We start from the raw sequence: 17,024 nt of genomic DNA, 5'->3' as shown, positions 1-17,024 counted from the left end.
TGACTACTATCTGTGGTCCCTGAAGGCATGCCATGTACTTCCTCTAGAATATATATATAAATATACACACATGTATATTCATATATGCACACACATAAATATAAGTAAAGAAAAAGATCTAAAATCAATAATCTATGGAGGAGCTGCAAGATGGCGGAAGAGTGAGACACGGAGATCACCTTCCTCCCCACAAAAACATCAGAAACACATCTACATGTGGAACAACTCCTACAGAACACCTACTGAACGCTGGCAGAGGACCTCAGACCTCCCAAAAGGCAAGAAACTCCCCACATACCTGGGTAGGGCAAAAGAAAAAAGAATAAACAGAGACAAAAGAATAGGGACGGGACCTGCACCAGTGGGAGGGAGCTGTGAAGGAGGAAAGGTTTCCACACACTAGAAGCCCCTTCACGGGGAAAGACTGCGGGGGGCGAAGGGGGGAAGCTTCGGAGCCATGGAGGAGAGCGCAGCAACAGGGGTGTGGAGGGCAAAGCGTTGAGATCCCCGCACAGAGGACCGGTGCCAACCAGCACTCACCAGCCCGAGAGGCTTGTCTGCTCACCCGCCGGGGCGGGCGGGGGCTGGGAGCTGAGGCTCCGGCTTCAGAGGTCGGATCCCAGGGAGAGGATTGGGGTTGCCGGCGTGAACACAGCCTGAAGGGTGCTAGTGCGCCACAGCTAGCCGGGAGGGAGTCCGGGAAAAAGCCTGGAGCTCCCGAAGAGGCAAGAGACTTTTTCTTGCCTCTGTTTCCTGGTGTGCGAGGAGAGGGGATTAAGAGAGCTGCTTAAGGGAGCTCCAGAGATGGGCGTGAGCCACGGTTAACAGCACAGACACCAGAGACGGGCATGAGATGCTAAGGCTGTGGCTGCTGCCACCAAGAAACCTGTGTGCGAGCACAGGTCACTATCCACACACCCCCTCCCGGGAGCCTGTGCAGCCCCTCACTGCCAGGGTCCCGTGATCCAGGGACAACTTCCCCGGGAGAGCGCACAGCGCGCCTCAGGCTGGTGCAACGTCACGCAGGCCTCTGCCGCCGCAGGCTCGCCCCACCTCCGTACCCCTCCCTCCTCCCGGCCTGAGTGAGCCAGAGCCCCCGGATCAGCGGCTCCTTTAACCCCGTCCTGTCTGAGCGAAGAACAGACGCCCTCAGGCAACCTACACGCAGAGGCGGGGCCAAATCCAAAGCTGAACCCCAGGAGCTGTGCGAAAAAAGAAGAGAAAGGGAAATCTCAGCAGCCTCAGAAGCAGCGGATTAATTCTCCACAATCAGCTTGATGTACCCTGCATCTGTGGAATACCTGAAGAGACAACAAGTCATCCCAAATTGAGGAGGTGGACTTTGGGAGCAACGATACATATATTTTTTCCCCTTTTTCTCTTTTTGTGAGTGTGCATGTGCATGCTTCTGTGTGTGACTTTGTCTCTATAGCTTTGCTTTTACCATTTGTCCTAGGGTTCTGTCTGTTTTTTACTTAAAAAATTTTTTTTCTTAATATAATTATTTTTATTTTAATAACTTTATTTTATTTTATCTTCTTCTTTCTTTCATTCTTTTTTTTTTCCTGCCTTTTATTCTGAGCCGTGTGGATGACAGGCTCTTGGTGCTGCAGCCAGGAGTCAGTGCTGGGCCTCTGAGGTGGGAGGGCCAACTTCAGGACACTGGTCCACAAGAGACCTCCCAGCTCCACATAATATCAAATGGTGAAAATCTCCCAGAGATCTCCATCTCAACACCAAGACCCAGTTCTACTCAACAACCAGCAAGCTACAGTGCTGGACACCCTATGCCAAACAACTAGCAAGACAGGAACACAACCCCATCCATTAGCAGAGAAGCTGACTAAAATCATAATAAGGCCACAGACACCCCAAAACACACCACCAGACGTGGACCTGAAAGACAAGATCCAGCCTCATCCACCAGAACACAGGCACGAGTCCCCTCCACCTACACAACACACTGAACCAACCTTAGCCACTGCGGACAGACACCAAAAACAACGGGAACTACAGTCTGCGAAAACAAGTCCTGAAACACAGTAAGTTAAGCAAAATGAGAAGACAGAGAAACACACAGCAGATGAAGGAGCTAGGAAAAAAACCACCAGACCTAACAAGTGAAGAGGAAACAGGCAGTCTACCAGAAAAAGAATTCAGAATAATGATAGTAAAGATGATCCAAAATCGTGGAAACAGAATTGAGAAAATACAAGAAACATTTAACAAGGAACTAGAAGAGCTAAAGAGCAAACAAACAGTGATGAACAACACAATAAATGAAATTAAAAATACTCTAGAAGGGATCAATAGCACAATAACTGAGGCAGAAGAACGGATAAGTGACCTAGAAGATAAAATACTGGAAATAACTACTGCAGAACAGAATAAAGAAAAAAGAATGAAAAGAATTGAAGACAGTCTCAGAGACCTCTGGGACAACATTAAATGCACCAACATTCAAATTATAGGGGTCCCAGAAGAGGAAGAGAAAAAGAAAGGGACTGAGAGAATATTTGAAGAGATTATAGTTGAAAACTTCCTTAATATGGGAAAGGAAATAGTTAATCAACTCCAGGAAGCAAAGAGAGTCCCATAAAGAATAAATCCGAGGAGAAACACACCAAGACACATATTAATTAAACTATCAAAAATTAAATACAAAGAAAAACAATTAAAAGCAGCAAGGGAAAAACAACAAATAACACACAAGGGAACCCCCATAAGGATAACAGCTGATCTTTTTTTTTTAACATCTTTATTGGAGTATAATTGCTTTACAATGGTTAGTTTCTGCTTTATAACAAAGTGAATCAGTTATACATAGACATATGTTCCCATATCTCTTCCCTCTTGTGTCTCCCTACCTCCCACCCTCCCTATCCCACCCTTCTAGGTGGTCACAAACCACGGAGCTGATCTCCCTGTGCTATGTGGCTGCTTCCCACTAGCTATCTATTTTACATTTGGTAGTGTATATATGTCCATGCCACTCTCTCACTTGATCACAGATTACCCTTCCCCCTCCCCATATCCTCAAGTCCATTCTCTAGTAGGTCTGTGTCTTTTTTCCCGTCTTACCCCTAGGTTCTTCATGATCTTTTTTTTTTCTTTCTTAGATTCCATATATATGTGTAAGCAAACGGTATTTGTTTTTCTCTTTCTGACTTACTTCGCTCTGTATGACAGACTCTAGGTCCATCCAACTCACAACAAATAACTCAATTTCATTTCCTTTTATGGCTGAGTAATATGCCATTGTATATATGTGCCACATCTTTATCCATTCATCTGTTGATGGACAGTTAGTTTGCTTCCATGTCCTGGCTATTGTAAACAGAGCTGCAATGAACATTTTGGTACATGACTCTTTTTGAATTATGGTTTTCTCAGGGTATATGCCCAGAAGTGGGATGCCTGGGTCGTATGGTAGTTCTATTTATAGTTTTTTATGGAATCTCCATACTGTTCTCCATAGTGGCTGCATCAATTTACATTCCCACAAACAGTGCAAAAGTGTTCCCTTTTCTCCACACCCTCTCCAGCATTTATTGTTTCTAGATTTTTTGGTGATGGCCATTCTGACCAGTGCTAGATGATATCTCATTGTGGTTTTGACTTGCATTTCTCTAATGATTAGTGATGCTGAGCATTCTTTCTTTGGGGAAATGTCTATTTAGGTCTCCTGCCCATTTTTGGATTGGGTTGTTTGTTATTTTGTTATTAAGCTGCATGAGCTGCTTGTAAATTTTGGAGATTAATCCTTTGTCAGTTGCTTCATTTGCAAATATTTTCTCCCATTCTGAGGGTTGTCTTTTCATCTTGTTTATGGTTTCCTTTGCTGTGCAAAAGCTTTTAAGTTTCATTAGGTCCCATTTGTTTATTTTTGCTTCTATTTCCATTTCTCTAGGAGGTGGGTCAAAAAGGATCTTGCTGTGATTTATGTCACAGAGTGTTCTGCCTATGTTTTCCTTTAAGAGTTTGATAGTGTCTGGCCTTACATTTAGGTCTTTAATCCACTTTGAGTTTATTTTTGTGTATGGTGTTAGGGACTGTTCTAATTTCATACTTTTACATTTACCTGTCCAGTTTTCCCAGCACCACTTATTGAAGAGGCTGTCTTTTCTCCACTCTATATTCTTGCCTCCTTTATCAAAGATAAGGTGTCCATATGTGCGTGGGTTTATCTCTGGGCTTTCTATCCAGTTCCATTGATCTATATTTCTGTTTTTGCGCCAGTACCATACTGTCTTGATTACTGTAGCTTTGTAGTGTAGTCTGAAGTCAAGGAGCGTGATTCCTCCAGCTCCATGTTTCATTCTCAAGATTGCTTTGGCTATTTGGGGTCTGTTGTGTTTCCATACAAATTGTGAAATTTTTTGTTCTAGTTCTGTGAAAAATGCCAGTGGTAGTTTGATAGGGATTGCATTGAATCTGTAGATTGCTTTGGATAGTAGAGTAATTTTCACCATGTTGATTCTTCCAATCCAAGAACATGGTATATCTCTCCATCTATTTGTATCATCTTTAATTTCTTTCATCAGTGTCTTATAATTTTCTGCATACAGGTCTTTTGTCTCCTTAGGTAGGTTTATTCCTAGATATTTTATTCTTTTTGTTGCAGTGGTAAATGGGAGTGTTTTCTTAATTTCACTTTCAGATTTTTCATCATTAGTGTATAGGAATGCCAGAGATTTCTGTGCATTAATTTTGTATCCTGCTACTTTACCAAATTCATTGACTAGCTCTAGTAGTTTTCTGGTAGCATCTTTAGGATTCTCTATGTATAGTATCATGTCATCTGCAAACAGTGACAGCTTTATTTCTCCTTTTCTGAATTGGATTCCATTTATTTCTTTTCTTCTCTGATTGGTTTATCCTAGGTAGCAAGGCTGGTTCACCATGCAAAAATCAATTAATGTAATCCATCATATCAACAGGCTAAAGAAGAAGAACCACATGATCATATCAAGTAATGCAGAAAAAAGTTTTGGCCGAATCCAACACCCACTCATGTTAAAATAAAAAAAAAAAAAACCTCTCAGTAAACCAGGAATAAAGGTGGGAATTCCTCAATTTGATAATGAATATCTACAAAAAACCTACAACTAACATCATACTTAATGACGAAAAACTAGAAGCTTTCCCACTAAAATCAGGTACAAGGCAAGGATGCCCCCTCTCAGCACTCTTTTTCACATTATACTGAAAGTCCTAGCTGAAACAATAAAACAAGAATAGGAAATGAAAGGTATATTGATTGGGAAGAACAAAATAAAGCTGGTCTTTTTTCACAGATAACTTGGTTGTCTATGTAGAAAATCTGAAGGAACCTATAAAAAACTCCTGGAGCTAATAAGCAATTAAAGGAAGGTTACAGGATACAAGGTTAACATACAAAAGTCAACTGACTTCCTATATACCAAGAATGAAGTAGAATTTGAAATTAAAAACACAATACCATTTACATTAGCACCCCAAAAATGAAATACATAGGTACAAATCTAACAAAATATGTACCAGATCTATATGAGGAAAAGCACAAAACTGATGAGAAAAATCAAAGAACTAAATAGAGAGATAGTCCATGTTCATGAATAGGAATACTCAATATTGTCAAAATGCCAGTTCTTCCATTCTTGATCTATAGATTCAATGTAATTTAAAAAAAAAATCCCAGCAAATTATTTTGTGGAAATCAACAAACTGATTCTAAAATTTATATGAAGAGGCTAAAGACCCAAATTGGCCAACTCAGTATTTAAGGACAAGATCAAAGTCAGACGACTGACCCTGCCCAACTTTAAGACTTACTATAGTAATCAAGACGGTATGGAATTGGTGAAAGAATAGATCAATAGATCAATAGAAAAGAACACAGAGCCCCAAAATAGACTCATATAAATATAGTCAACTGATCTTTGACTAGGAAGCAAAGGCTATACAATGGAGTTAAGAGAATCTCTTCAACAAATTGTGCTAGAACAACTGGACATCTACATGCCAAAAAAAAAAAAAATAGAATCTAGAAACAGACCTTACACCTTTACAAAAATTAACTCAAAATGCACCAAAGATCTAAACATAAAATATAAAACTCATAGAAGTTGTAAAAGAAAAAAAAAAAAAACTCCTAGAAGATAACAAAGGAGAAAATCTAGGTGACCTTGGGTTTGGTGATAAGCTTTTAGATACAATAGCAAAGGCATAATCCATGAAAGAAAGAATAGATAAGCTAGACTTCATTAAAATTAAAAATTTTGCTCTATGAAAGCTCTGATCAAGAGAATGAAAGACAAGTCACAGACTGGGAGAAAATATTTGCTAAAAACTTATCTGATAACGGACTGTTATCTAAAATATACAGAGAGCATTGGAGACAAGATGGTGGAACAGAAGGACTTGAGCTCCCCTCCTCTCATGAAAACACAAAAATCACAACTAACTGCTGAACAACCATTAACAAAAAAAGACTGGGACCTACCAGAAGAGATATTCTACGTCCAAAGACAAAGAAGAAGCTACAACAAGACGGTAGGAAAGGTGCTTTCGCGATAAAATATACAAAGAACTCTTAAAACTCAACAAGAAGAAAACAAACAACTCAAAAAATGAGCCAAATATCTTAACAGGCACCTCATCAAAAATATACAGATGGCAAACATATAAAAAGATGCTTGTGATATTATGATTTATAATAAGAAATATATATTTGGTCTTCATCCCCATTTCTGGCACAGAACTCCTAAAACCCTTAGAATTTCCTAAGTGATGAGAGCAACAAAGTTGTCTTCTGTTCTGTTAATGAGGTGACTTTTGGACCACACCTCTGGTTGCCAGGAGAACCAACCATGTGATTAGAGGGTTGGAACTTTCAGTCCCAGTTCCCTGACCTCTGGGGAGGGGAGAAGGTTTGGAGGGTGAAATCAATCACTGATAGCCAATGACTTAACCAATCATATCTATGTAATGAAGCCTACATAAAAACCCCAAAGGAGAGGGTTCAGAATTGGGGAACCAGAACACTTCCACCATGCCAGGCCCCAAACTCCATGAGGACAGCAGCTCCTTTGTTCAGGACCTCATCCTATATGTCTCTTCATCTGGCTATTTATTTGTATCCTTTAATATACTCTGTAATAAATTGGTAAGCTAGTGAGCAAACTGGTTTCCTGAGTTCTGTGAGCTGCTCTAGCCAATCAATCGAACTCAAGGAAGGGGTCATGGGAACCTCTGATTTACAGCCAGTCTGTCAAGTAACAACTTGGATTTGCAATTGGCATCCTGAGTTTGAGGGGGAAATCATTGGAACTTCCAGTTTGTAGCCAGTTGGTCAGAAGCACAGGTAACCATCTGGGCTTGTGACTGGTAACTGAAGTAGAGGGAAGTCTTATAGAACTGAGCCCTTTCCCTGTGGAATCCGATGCTATCTCTGGGTAGATAGTGTCAGAATTGAACAGAATTGTAGGACACCCAGCTCGTGTCCCGAGCATTGCTTGGATACCACTCTACATATTGGAATTGGGTTCAGAATCCTTAATGCTCTATATCACATGACATTAGGGAAATTAAAATTAAACAACAATGATATGTCACTACGCACCTAATAGAATGGCTCAAGTCCAGAACACTGATAACACGAAATACTGACAAGGATGCTGAGCAATAGGAACTCTCATTCACTGCTGGTGGGAATGCAAAATGGTATAGACACTTTGGAAGACAATTTGGCTGTTCTTACAAAACTACACATACTCTTACCATATGATCCAGCAATAACGCTTCTTGATATTTACCCAAATGATATTTACCCAAAGGTTATGCTGATATTTACCCAAAGGTTATGTTCACACAAAAATCTGCCTAAGAATGTACACAATAACTTTATTCATAATCACCAAAACCTGGAAGCAACCAAGGATGTCCTTCAGAAGGTGACTGGATAAATATACTGTGGTACATCCACACAATGGAATGGATGCAGTGCTAAAAGTAAATGAGCTATCAAGCCATGAAAAGATATGGAGGGAAATTAAATGCATATTAGTTAGTGAAAGAAGCCAATCTGAAAAGGCTACATACTATATGATTCCAATGATATGACATTCTGGAAAAGGCAAAACTATGGAGACAGTAAAAATATCAGTGGTTTCCAGGGGTTTGGGGTGGAGGAAGGGATGAACAGGTGGAGCACAGAGTATTTTTAGCCTAGTGAAATCACTCTGTATAATACTCTCATGGTGGATAAATGTCATCATATGTTTGTCCAAACCTATAGATCTACACCACCAAAGAATGGACCCTAATGTAAACTATGGACTTTGGGTGATAATGTGTCAATGTAGGTTCATCGATTGTAACAAATGTACCCTCTGGTGGAGGATGTTGAGAATAGGGAAGGCTATGCATGTGTTGGGGCAGGGGGTATATGGGAAGTTTCTGTACTTTTTGCCCAATTTTGCTGTGAACCTAAAACTGCTCTAAAAAATAGTCTATCAAAACAAAACAAATCATAGTACCTTTAGGAAAAGAACGACACCCTAAAGAGTTCAATACAAATTTTAAAGAAACAGCTAAATAAACACTGGAATGATTTTCTCTACTCTCTTTGCCTGTCAAAACTACATATCCTTCAAAGTACAACTTGAACACCACTTTCTCAGTGATGTCTTCCCCAACTTCTGGACATACTTAGTCACTCCACTTCCTGCGATCCCATCCTGCTATCACAGTACTAACACCATGTTATAGAGTAGGTGTTCTCAAATTTTAGTGAGCATCAGAATCACCTGGGAGAACTTGTTAAAACAGGTTTCTTGTCCCGGCCAAGATCTGAATTTGGAGATTCTGAGTCTGAAGCCTATGAATTTCTGTTTCTAACATCCTCCCAGATGATGCTAATGCTGTTGGTTCGTGGACCACACTTACAGTAGCAGTTATGCTTTATTCTACACATGGCTGGCTCCCGTAAGACTGAGAGCTCAACAAGGAACCTCATCCAGCACACAGTAGGCACTGAATAAATGTCTTACTCTTTTTTGCTTCTTTTTATCAGCCTCTTCCTGTAAGTTTTGAAGGGCGCTTTGCATGAGCTTCATGTTCAAGTCCTGATCTTCTCTGTATTCCTGCTGAATATGCTCCATCTTCTCTTGGAGGGCTTTTTGCAAAGCAGCCCTTATTTCCTGTTTTGTCTTCTGTTTCTTTAGCCTATCCTGTTCATTCTCAAGTTTCACCTGTGCTTTGTCATTTTCCTATGGCAGAACAATAGTGAAGATACTGTATCAGTACAGTTGGACAAAACAAAGAAGTTAATGCATTTCATTTAAGAGGTGAGAATAAACGGTTTCTTGGAAACACAATACTCCTGGGTGAAAAGGTACTATAAGAAATAAAACTTGCCTTTTCATTGCTGAATCAGCAATACGGCTTTGTGAAATTGCTGTCTGTGTGTGATTATAAAGTAATAAATAGTTGTGGAGTTCAAAATGCAGAAAAGTATAAGGATAAATCACTTTTATTCTTAATACCCATTCACCCGCTACCATTCTCAACGTTTTGGTGTATTGACCTTCCAGACTTTAGTCTTCTATGCACATCTGCACATCTAGATTTGGATACATTATTAACCAGCAATAAGAGTCCAGAAATGGAGATGTCCCCATCAGCTAAATACAAAAGTAAATTAAGCATTTTGTTCTTTAAAAGCTCTCCCCCATTCCTCTCATTTTCTTATCTATCTGACCCTCCTGGCTAGCTTAACTGCCTGACTAATCAGTTTTAACTGGGGTACCACTGCTGTTGGGTGCTGTGAGTTTGGTATAAACTGAGGCATTCATCCTCCTGTCAAAGGCATTTGCACTCTCCTGGAGGGATAAGTCCTTGCCCAGCAGGGACAGGAGATGACACATTTATAGTGAGGAGGGATACAATCCCCAATTGACTTGATCTAACTGAGACTCACAACAGCCATGATTGCCACGATTTCTGGCTTGTGAGAGGGAAGTTATATGCTAGACTTTTCCATTAATGTCATGAGAGTAATTCCACACTGAATTGTGAGGGTCAAATGAGACAATAAAAGTAAAAATGCGCTGCAATATTTAAGGAAAAACGATGGATATCAAACATGAAAGCCAGTGGGATAGCAGGCCACACTTTTTATTTATTTATTTATTTTTCATTCATTTATTTATTTGGCTGCACTGGGTCTTAGTTGCGGCATGCAGGATCTTCAGTTGCGGCATGCAGGATCTTCAGTTGCGGCATGTAAACTTTTACTTGTGGCATGTGGGATCTAGTTCCCCGACCTGGGATCAAACCTGGGGCCCCTGCAGTGGGAGTGTGGAGTCTTAGCCACTGGACCACCAGGGAAGTTCCAGGCCACGCTTTTTAAAAAGTAAGGTTGACTATACCAGGAGGCAGCAATCAGCCAAATCAGACTATGAAGCAGGTAAAGATGGTATGGGGGGAGAACTGCTCAAAACTAAGAGACCTGAAAGCAGTTTACTATGTCTTGGTTTCCCCAGGATAGTTCTGATTTTACACTGTTGCGCTTATGTACTGAATTAAATGCACCCCTTTCAATCTCAAATGTGACCAGATTTGAATAATAAACAGTGACTCATTCTAAAGGAGACTTATAAGAGGACAACAACGTTTGGATCCTGATTTATATGTCGAATAACTTAGACAGTGATGGAAATTTGATGCTGATTTTAGATGATAGCAATGAATTATTATTAATTTTTTTAGGTTTGATATTGGCATTGTATAAGAAAATATCCTTAATCATGTTGTTGAGATGCATACTAGAGATGTATTTAAGGGAGAAATGACATGTCTGGGATACACACACACACACACACACACACACACACATATATTTTTGGCTGCGTCGGGTCTTAGTTGTGGCCCACAGGATCTTTGCTGAGGCACGCGGGATCTTTCATTGCAGCGTGTGGGCTCTTTGTTGTGGTATGCGGGCTTCTCTCTAGTTGTGGCGTGTGGGTTTTCTCTTCTCTAGTTGTGGTGCTTGGGTTCCAGAGCACGTGGGCTCTGTAGTTTGGGGCACGCAGGCTCTAGATGAGGCACGCAAGCTCAGTAGTTGTGGCACATGGGCTTAGTTGCCCTGCAGCATGTAGGATCTTAGTTCCCTGACCAGGGATTGAACCTGCGTCCCCTGCATTGTAAGGTGGATTCTTTACCACTGGACCACCAGGGAAGTCCCTGGGACATATTTTAAAACAAAAACAGAAGCGGGTAGAATATAGGAAATCAACATGTCAAAATGCAACAGCTGCTGAAACTGGGAGATCAGTACATGAGTATGATCATTGTACTCTCCACTTCTGTGCATTTGAAAATGTGCATATTATTATTTAATATGACATTACTGTTATAATTATAACAAATGTTATAATTATAACATTAAAAAGGGTGGAAAAACATTCTTGAAATTACAAAATAATAGAGATAAAGAACCCATCAGTGGCTGCCAGGGGTTAGGGTTGAGGGTGGTGATGAAATAAAATTTATATTTTAAGGTAGGATGAAAATGTAAACATAAAATTCTTTCTCTCTCTGTTTGGGCCTCCTCCCTCCCCCTTTACAGTGCAATGTGCATCTTCATTATACATTAACCAGACCTCCTCAAAGATGGGAATGCCTACTTCACGGCAAAGATCAATTCTTTTTTCTTTCTTCTGACGCCAGCAATAGAACTTTATAGAAGATTAATATTCTTTCCCAACTCTGTAAGGGGTCACGGTGACTTACTGCTTGCTTTGTGTGTGCTTACCCAGACTGTATCTTTGGTGACCTTATGTAAAATGTCAGTGTGTCATTGTGATGTATGATCCTTTGTCTTGAAAATGTATATGACTGTGCCTTCAACTACTAACAGGTTGAACAATTCTTAGAGCTTCTGAGAGTCTGTCTCTTGTATTATATAATCCTTAGTTTGGCTTGAATAAAATTCTCTTTTCCTTCTTAACTTGATTGTTAATTGAATTTTCTTTGACAGAGGTTATAACAGTAAAGGAGTAGCTGGAAGGAGTTTCTTTGAATGATGGAACAATTCTATATCCTGATTCAGTAGTGATTACATAAATGTAGTGGTTACATATGGTAAAATTTCATAGAACTATACCCCTTCCTCCAAAGAGTGCATGTAAAAGCTGGTGAAATCCAAAGGAGGGTTTTTTAGTTTAGTTAAATAAGGGAGTAACTTTAGTTGAAAGTATTATACGAGTATAAGTCTTTATAAGTCTCTATATATAATATTTTGTCATGTAAAGGTACACAGAAACTCTAATATTTTTGGCAACTCCTTGTTAAAGTTATTTCCAAAAAAAATTTTTTTTAAAGTAAGGTAGAAATAGAGATAGCTAGGTGTGCTATAAAAAATAAATATTTTGTCTTTGCCCCTGGTTCCTGGCACATAGCTCCTAACACCCTTGAAATCTCCAAAGTGATAAGATTATCTTTTGTAGCCTAATGAGATGACCAGTGGCTGGACCCCCTAGATAGCTTCAGGATGGGAGATGATAACTAGAAAGACCAAACTATGTGATCACAGGGTTGGAACTTTAGCTCCACCCCTTGACCTCCAGGGAGGGAAGAGGGGCCAGAGATTGAGTTCAATCACCAATGGTGATTGAATTAATCAATCATGCCCATGTGATGAACCCTCCATAAACTCCCAAATGATGAGGTCCAGAGAGCTTCTGGATTGAACGCATCAAGGTGGTGGGGGCATGGAAGCTCTGTGTACCACCCCACATACCTTCCCCTATGCATCTCTTCCATTTGACCATCTCTGAGTTGTATACCTTACAATAAGCTGGTAATGGTAAATAAAGCACTTTCCTAAGTTCTATGAGCTGTTTTAGTGAATTACTGAAATTGAGGGGGAGTCATGAGAACTTTGGACTTTGTAGCCAAGCTGGACAGAAGTGTGGGTAACCTAGGGACCCACTACTTGTGATGGGTATCTGAAGTGAGGGCAGTCTTGTGGGACTAAGCCCTTCAACTTACGGAGTCTGACACTAACTCCATATAGTATCAGAACTGAATCAAATTGTAGGACACCTAATCAGTGTCTGCAGAGCATCAGAGTATTGTCTGATGTGAGAAAAAAAACCACACATTTGGTGTCAGAAGTGTTGTGAGTAAAACTGGCTCACTAAGTATCTTACACCAGAGGAGGGGGTATATATAAGGCCATTTGGGGGCCACTATTTTGATTTTCTTAGAGATCTACTAAACTCTTCAAAATAAAACAATCTTAAACCCAGAGAAGATTTCTGGGCTCTGCATGTACCTTACCTTTGATGTTTCTTATGGTTTCAAATTTCAATACTTGGGATTCTCCAAGAAAATACTACCATCTTCCTAAATTCAGTGGTATTAAAGTATCAGATTAAAGTATCAGATTAAAGCTTTATATACGTATAAAATTGCTACCTTTTTGAGTGCTTGCACACATTTCCATTGACAACTCTAATTTGTATATACTAGGGGCAGTGATCTTGTAGGAACAAAATTATTGATGCTGGTGGTCTGGGGGGTCACTGTAGCTGTTGTATAAGCACTTTATATAGGATTTGGAAACTATCAATTATCCATATCAAAGAATGGGGGGATGTTGCCAAATTGCCACTAGGCTTCATTGGCACTGCCGATGATTATCCCATTTCATCCTCACAACAAAGACAAGTGTCCTTTGCCTCATTTTGTAGATGAGGAAACTGAATCACAGTAGTGAAGTAACTTGCCCTATACAATGAGATGGCACTGTCAGCTGGGCCTTGAAATCCAAGGCTCTGACCATGGTCTGTTGCTCTGTGAATGAGCCTTGGCCATCAGGCAAACTACAGTAGCAGGCCGGCAAACTGTATTCTAGCCACTGAGTTCATCGTCCTATCACAAGCATTTCAAAAGACCCACCACAAGGCGCGCCTCCTCCTCCTTCAGCCGCCGCGCTGCCTGCCTTTGCGCCTGGATGCTGGTGATCTGGGCATTCAGCCCCAGCCGTGTGTTCTCCACCAGCTCTCTTTGTCTCCTCGCCTCTTTGGCTTCTCGCTTCTCTTTGGCCAGTCGGTCTTCCTCCCAGAGCTTTGAGAACATCTGCTCTTCCACCAGCTTCTGCCTTTTCAGCTCCTCATTAAATGCTATCTGTGCTTTCCGATCCTTGCTCACTGCCTTCTGATGGATACAGGACAACTCAACACGGAGCTCCTCACAGCGTTCCCTGAAAGGACAATTTTAAAAAGAAACCCAGCCTTTCATAAGACATTGGTCTCTGTAGGCACAAATCTGCACAGTCAGACACTGAAGTAAGAAAGTTAAAGACCTGGATGTAGGCCATCTGAACACTGGAAACACATGAGGGAGCAGCAAGGAGGCAGGCACCATGATGCCACAGACAAAGCACAGGCACTGGAGTCAAGCAGAACAGGCTTTGAAATCTGGTTTTGATATTTCCTATGTGACCTTAGATCAAAAACTCGATCTATCTGAGCCTGTTTCTATATCTGTGAAAGAACTGACTTTCAAGGTTCTGGTAAGAATCAGAGCTAGATGGACATAAATACCTAGTAGGTAACAGGAACTCAGTAAATGGCAACTACTATTATTACTATAGAGGAAATAGAAGAGGGATGAGTCCCTGCAACATTACAAGTAGATTAAGGCTTTGGTAGAAAGAGACCCTGCACGTACATCCAAGAAAAGACCCAAGGATAGAGTTAGCATATCATGGTGATGTTTCCCCATTGCATCTAGATTCCTGGCAGGGCACACATCCACTGAAGGGGTTTCTGCTAGAGTTGAGAAAACAGCCCTCTTGTTGCCTTTTTACAACCAGGCTTGTGTCACCATTCAAGAAGAAATGCTATCTCAGTAAGTGTTTGGACCTCATCCTTTCTTTCAGCCTCAGTAATTTAAATTTCTTCAAATGTTCTTGACTGAGCCCATTTTTAATTTAAGAGCTGTGAAATTATTTAGGAATATTTTCAAAACCCTACTCTCCTCTTCCTCCCTACCCCCTCCCAGACCAGACTTGTTAAATCAGAATGTTTAACACATCTGTACTTTTTAAAAGCTCCTCAGATGGTTCTGACATATAGCCAAGTTTGAGAACCTGTGATGGAAGGCAATGTTTTTTATAAACATCAAGTCTTCCTGGTTTCTAAATCAAATTCTACACCAAGAAGCTAAAGTTTGGAGAATAGGCTCAATAAAGAACTTTTAAAGAAATTCAAGTTGTTAAGACTGAAAGAAAAGATGAGGTCTAAGCTCTTATTGCAAGAGTGGTCAATTTCACACAAAATGAAACCCCCAAAATACATTTTAACATTTAAAAAAACGAATTCAGCTGTCTGAAATTCATCACTGAAATTCTCAGAATTGGCCATGATAACTTATTAAAGTCCTTCCCAATCCTATGATTCATACTCTAACAAAGGTATTCAATTAATGGAAATCTAAAGCCTAAGGATAGTAAGTATGGCTTATATTTTTAAATTTTTATTTAAAATCAACTCTGTCTTCCTAAGTATAAAACTAATACATGTTCATTGCAGAAAAACTAGAAAATATAGAAAAGTATGAAGACACTAAAAATAACACGTAATCCTACTATCAGGAGATCATCACTATTAGCATGTTAATATATTTCTTTCCAGTCTTATGTATGTGCATTTTTACTAGAACTGGAGTTATTCTGCATATCTATATCTCCTTGTATGTTAATTTTTCCACCTACCATTATATTGGGAATGCTTCCTCATGAAATATTCTTTAAAACAATTCCTAACCTTAGAACTTTATTATAGTTTACTAAGCTGCATAACAGAGGCTACAGCCTATAAATATATCACAGTTTACTTAAACATTCCCCTATTTGATGAACATATAGGTTATGTCTAACTTTTATTACAATGTTGCAATGAACATTGTTTCTGTAGCTCTTTCTGTTTATTGCTAATGACTTTCTTAAGGTAATTCCTTCCTTAATATGAAATCTAAGAGTACAAAGACATTCTTAAGGCAGTTGATGATGCATGCTGCCAAGAATGCCAGAATTAACACATTATTGACCAGAGATGTATTAATATGTCTTTTGTTACCCGAACATTATCGACCAGAGACGTATCAATATGGTTTTAGAGAGTGATACAATTAACATCACCATGCGAAGTTGTTAGAGCTTAAAATTGATCACAACTTATGATTGTCATTATCATTCACATTTTGCTCAGTTAGGTTTTTGTTCCAACCCTGTGTATATTATAAATGCAAGTTTATTATCATAAAATTTTCAAAAATAACGCATTGCGAAATTTTGAGTGAAGAAGAATTTTTCAGTGAATTTTATGCAGATACTTTCTCTGATTGTCTGAGTGACATATATGCTAGTGTCTCAGAAGATGGTAGTTCTTCAGAATACAGTTCTGATTCAGATGATGTGAATATTAGACCAACAAAAAGACAAAAAACCTTAGTGATTGATTCTGATACAGAAAGTGAAAGTGAAACTCACGGTGCTGGAGAATGCTCCTTTGCTTCTACAGAAGAGTGGACTGAGGACAACATTTCATAACAAAAATTAGAAGACTTTAGAGGTGTGTCAGGTATAACGATTGAATGTAATAACCCGCAAAGTATCAGCAAAATAACAGAATTAATTTTTGGTAATGACGTTTTCAAGTTGGTCACTTCTCAAACAAACTTGTATCACCAACAGAATGAAAAATCATATAAAAAGTATGATAAGGCTTTAAAATGGACTGATGTAACCAATAGTGACATGAAGAAGTTTCTTGGATTAAAAATTTTGATGGGACAAATAAGAAAGTCACACTGGAAAGAATAGTCGGTTGATCCCTTACTTGAAACCTATTTTTCCAAAGATTATGACCAGAAGAAGGTTCGAACAAATAATGACATTTCTTCACTTTAACGATAACTTGGAAATTCCACTTCCTGCAGACAGAATTTCAAAAGTTAAAGCTCTTTTGGAT

General features: G+C 39.6%; 1 protein-coding gene across 1 annotated transcript in view; it reads right to left on the bottom strand.

Moving 5' to 3' along the window:
- The window catches only part of CFAP53 (cilia and flagella associated protein 53), a gene marked incomplete at its 3' end in the record, with an annotated part of 65,236 nt that overhangs the window by 21,999 nt on the left and 26,213 nt on the right, over positions 1-17,024 (bottom strand). Inside the window, exons 4-5 of the mRNA XM_082853165.1 lie at positions 13,948-14,251; positions 9,033-9,251 (exon numbers count right to left, since the gene is read on the bottom strand). Of these exons, the coding sequence (XP_082709291.1) occupies positions 9,033-9,251; positions 13,948-14,251 (523 nt within the window). The remainder of the gene's footprint in view (positions 1-9,032; positions 9,252-13,947; positions 14,252-17,024) is intronic.

Source organism: Leucopleurus acutus (genome assembly GCF_964270905.1).
Source record: "Leucopleurus acutus genome assembly, chromosome: 13".
Classification (NCBI taxonomy): Eukaryota; Metazoa; Chordata; class Mammalia; order Artiodactyla; family Delphinidae; genus Leucopleurus; species Leucopleurus acutus.
The sequence above is the reverse complement of the archived record's forward strand: the minus strand, read 5'-3'. Positions and strand labels throughout refer to the sequence as shown.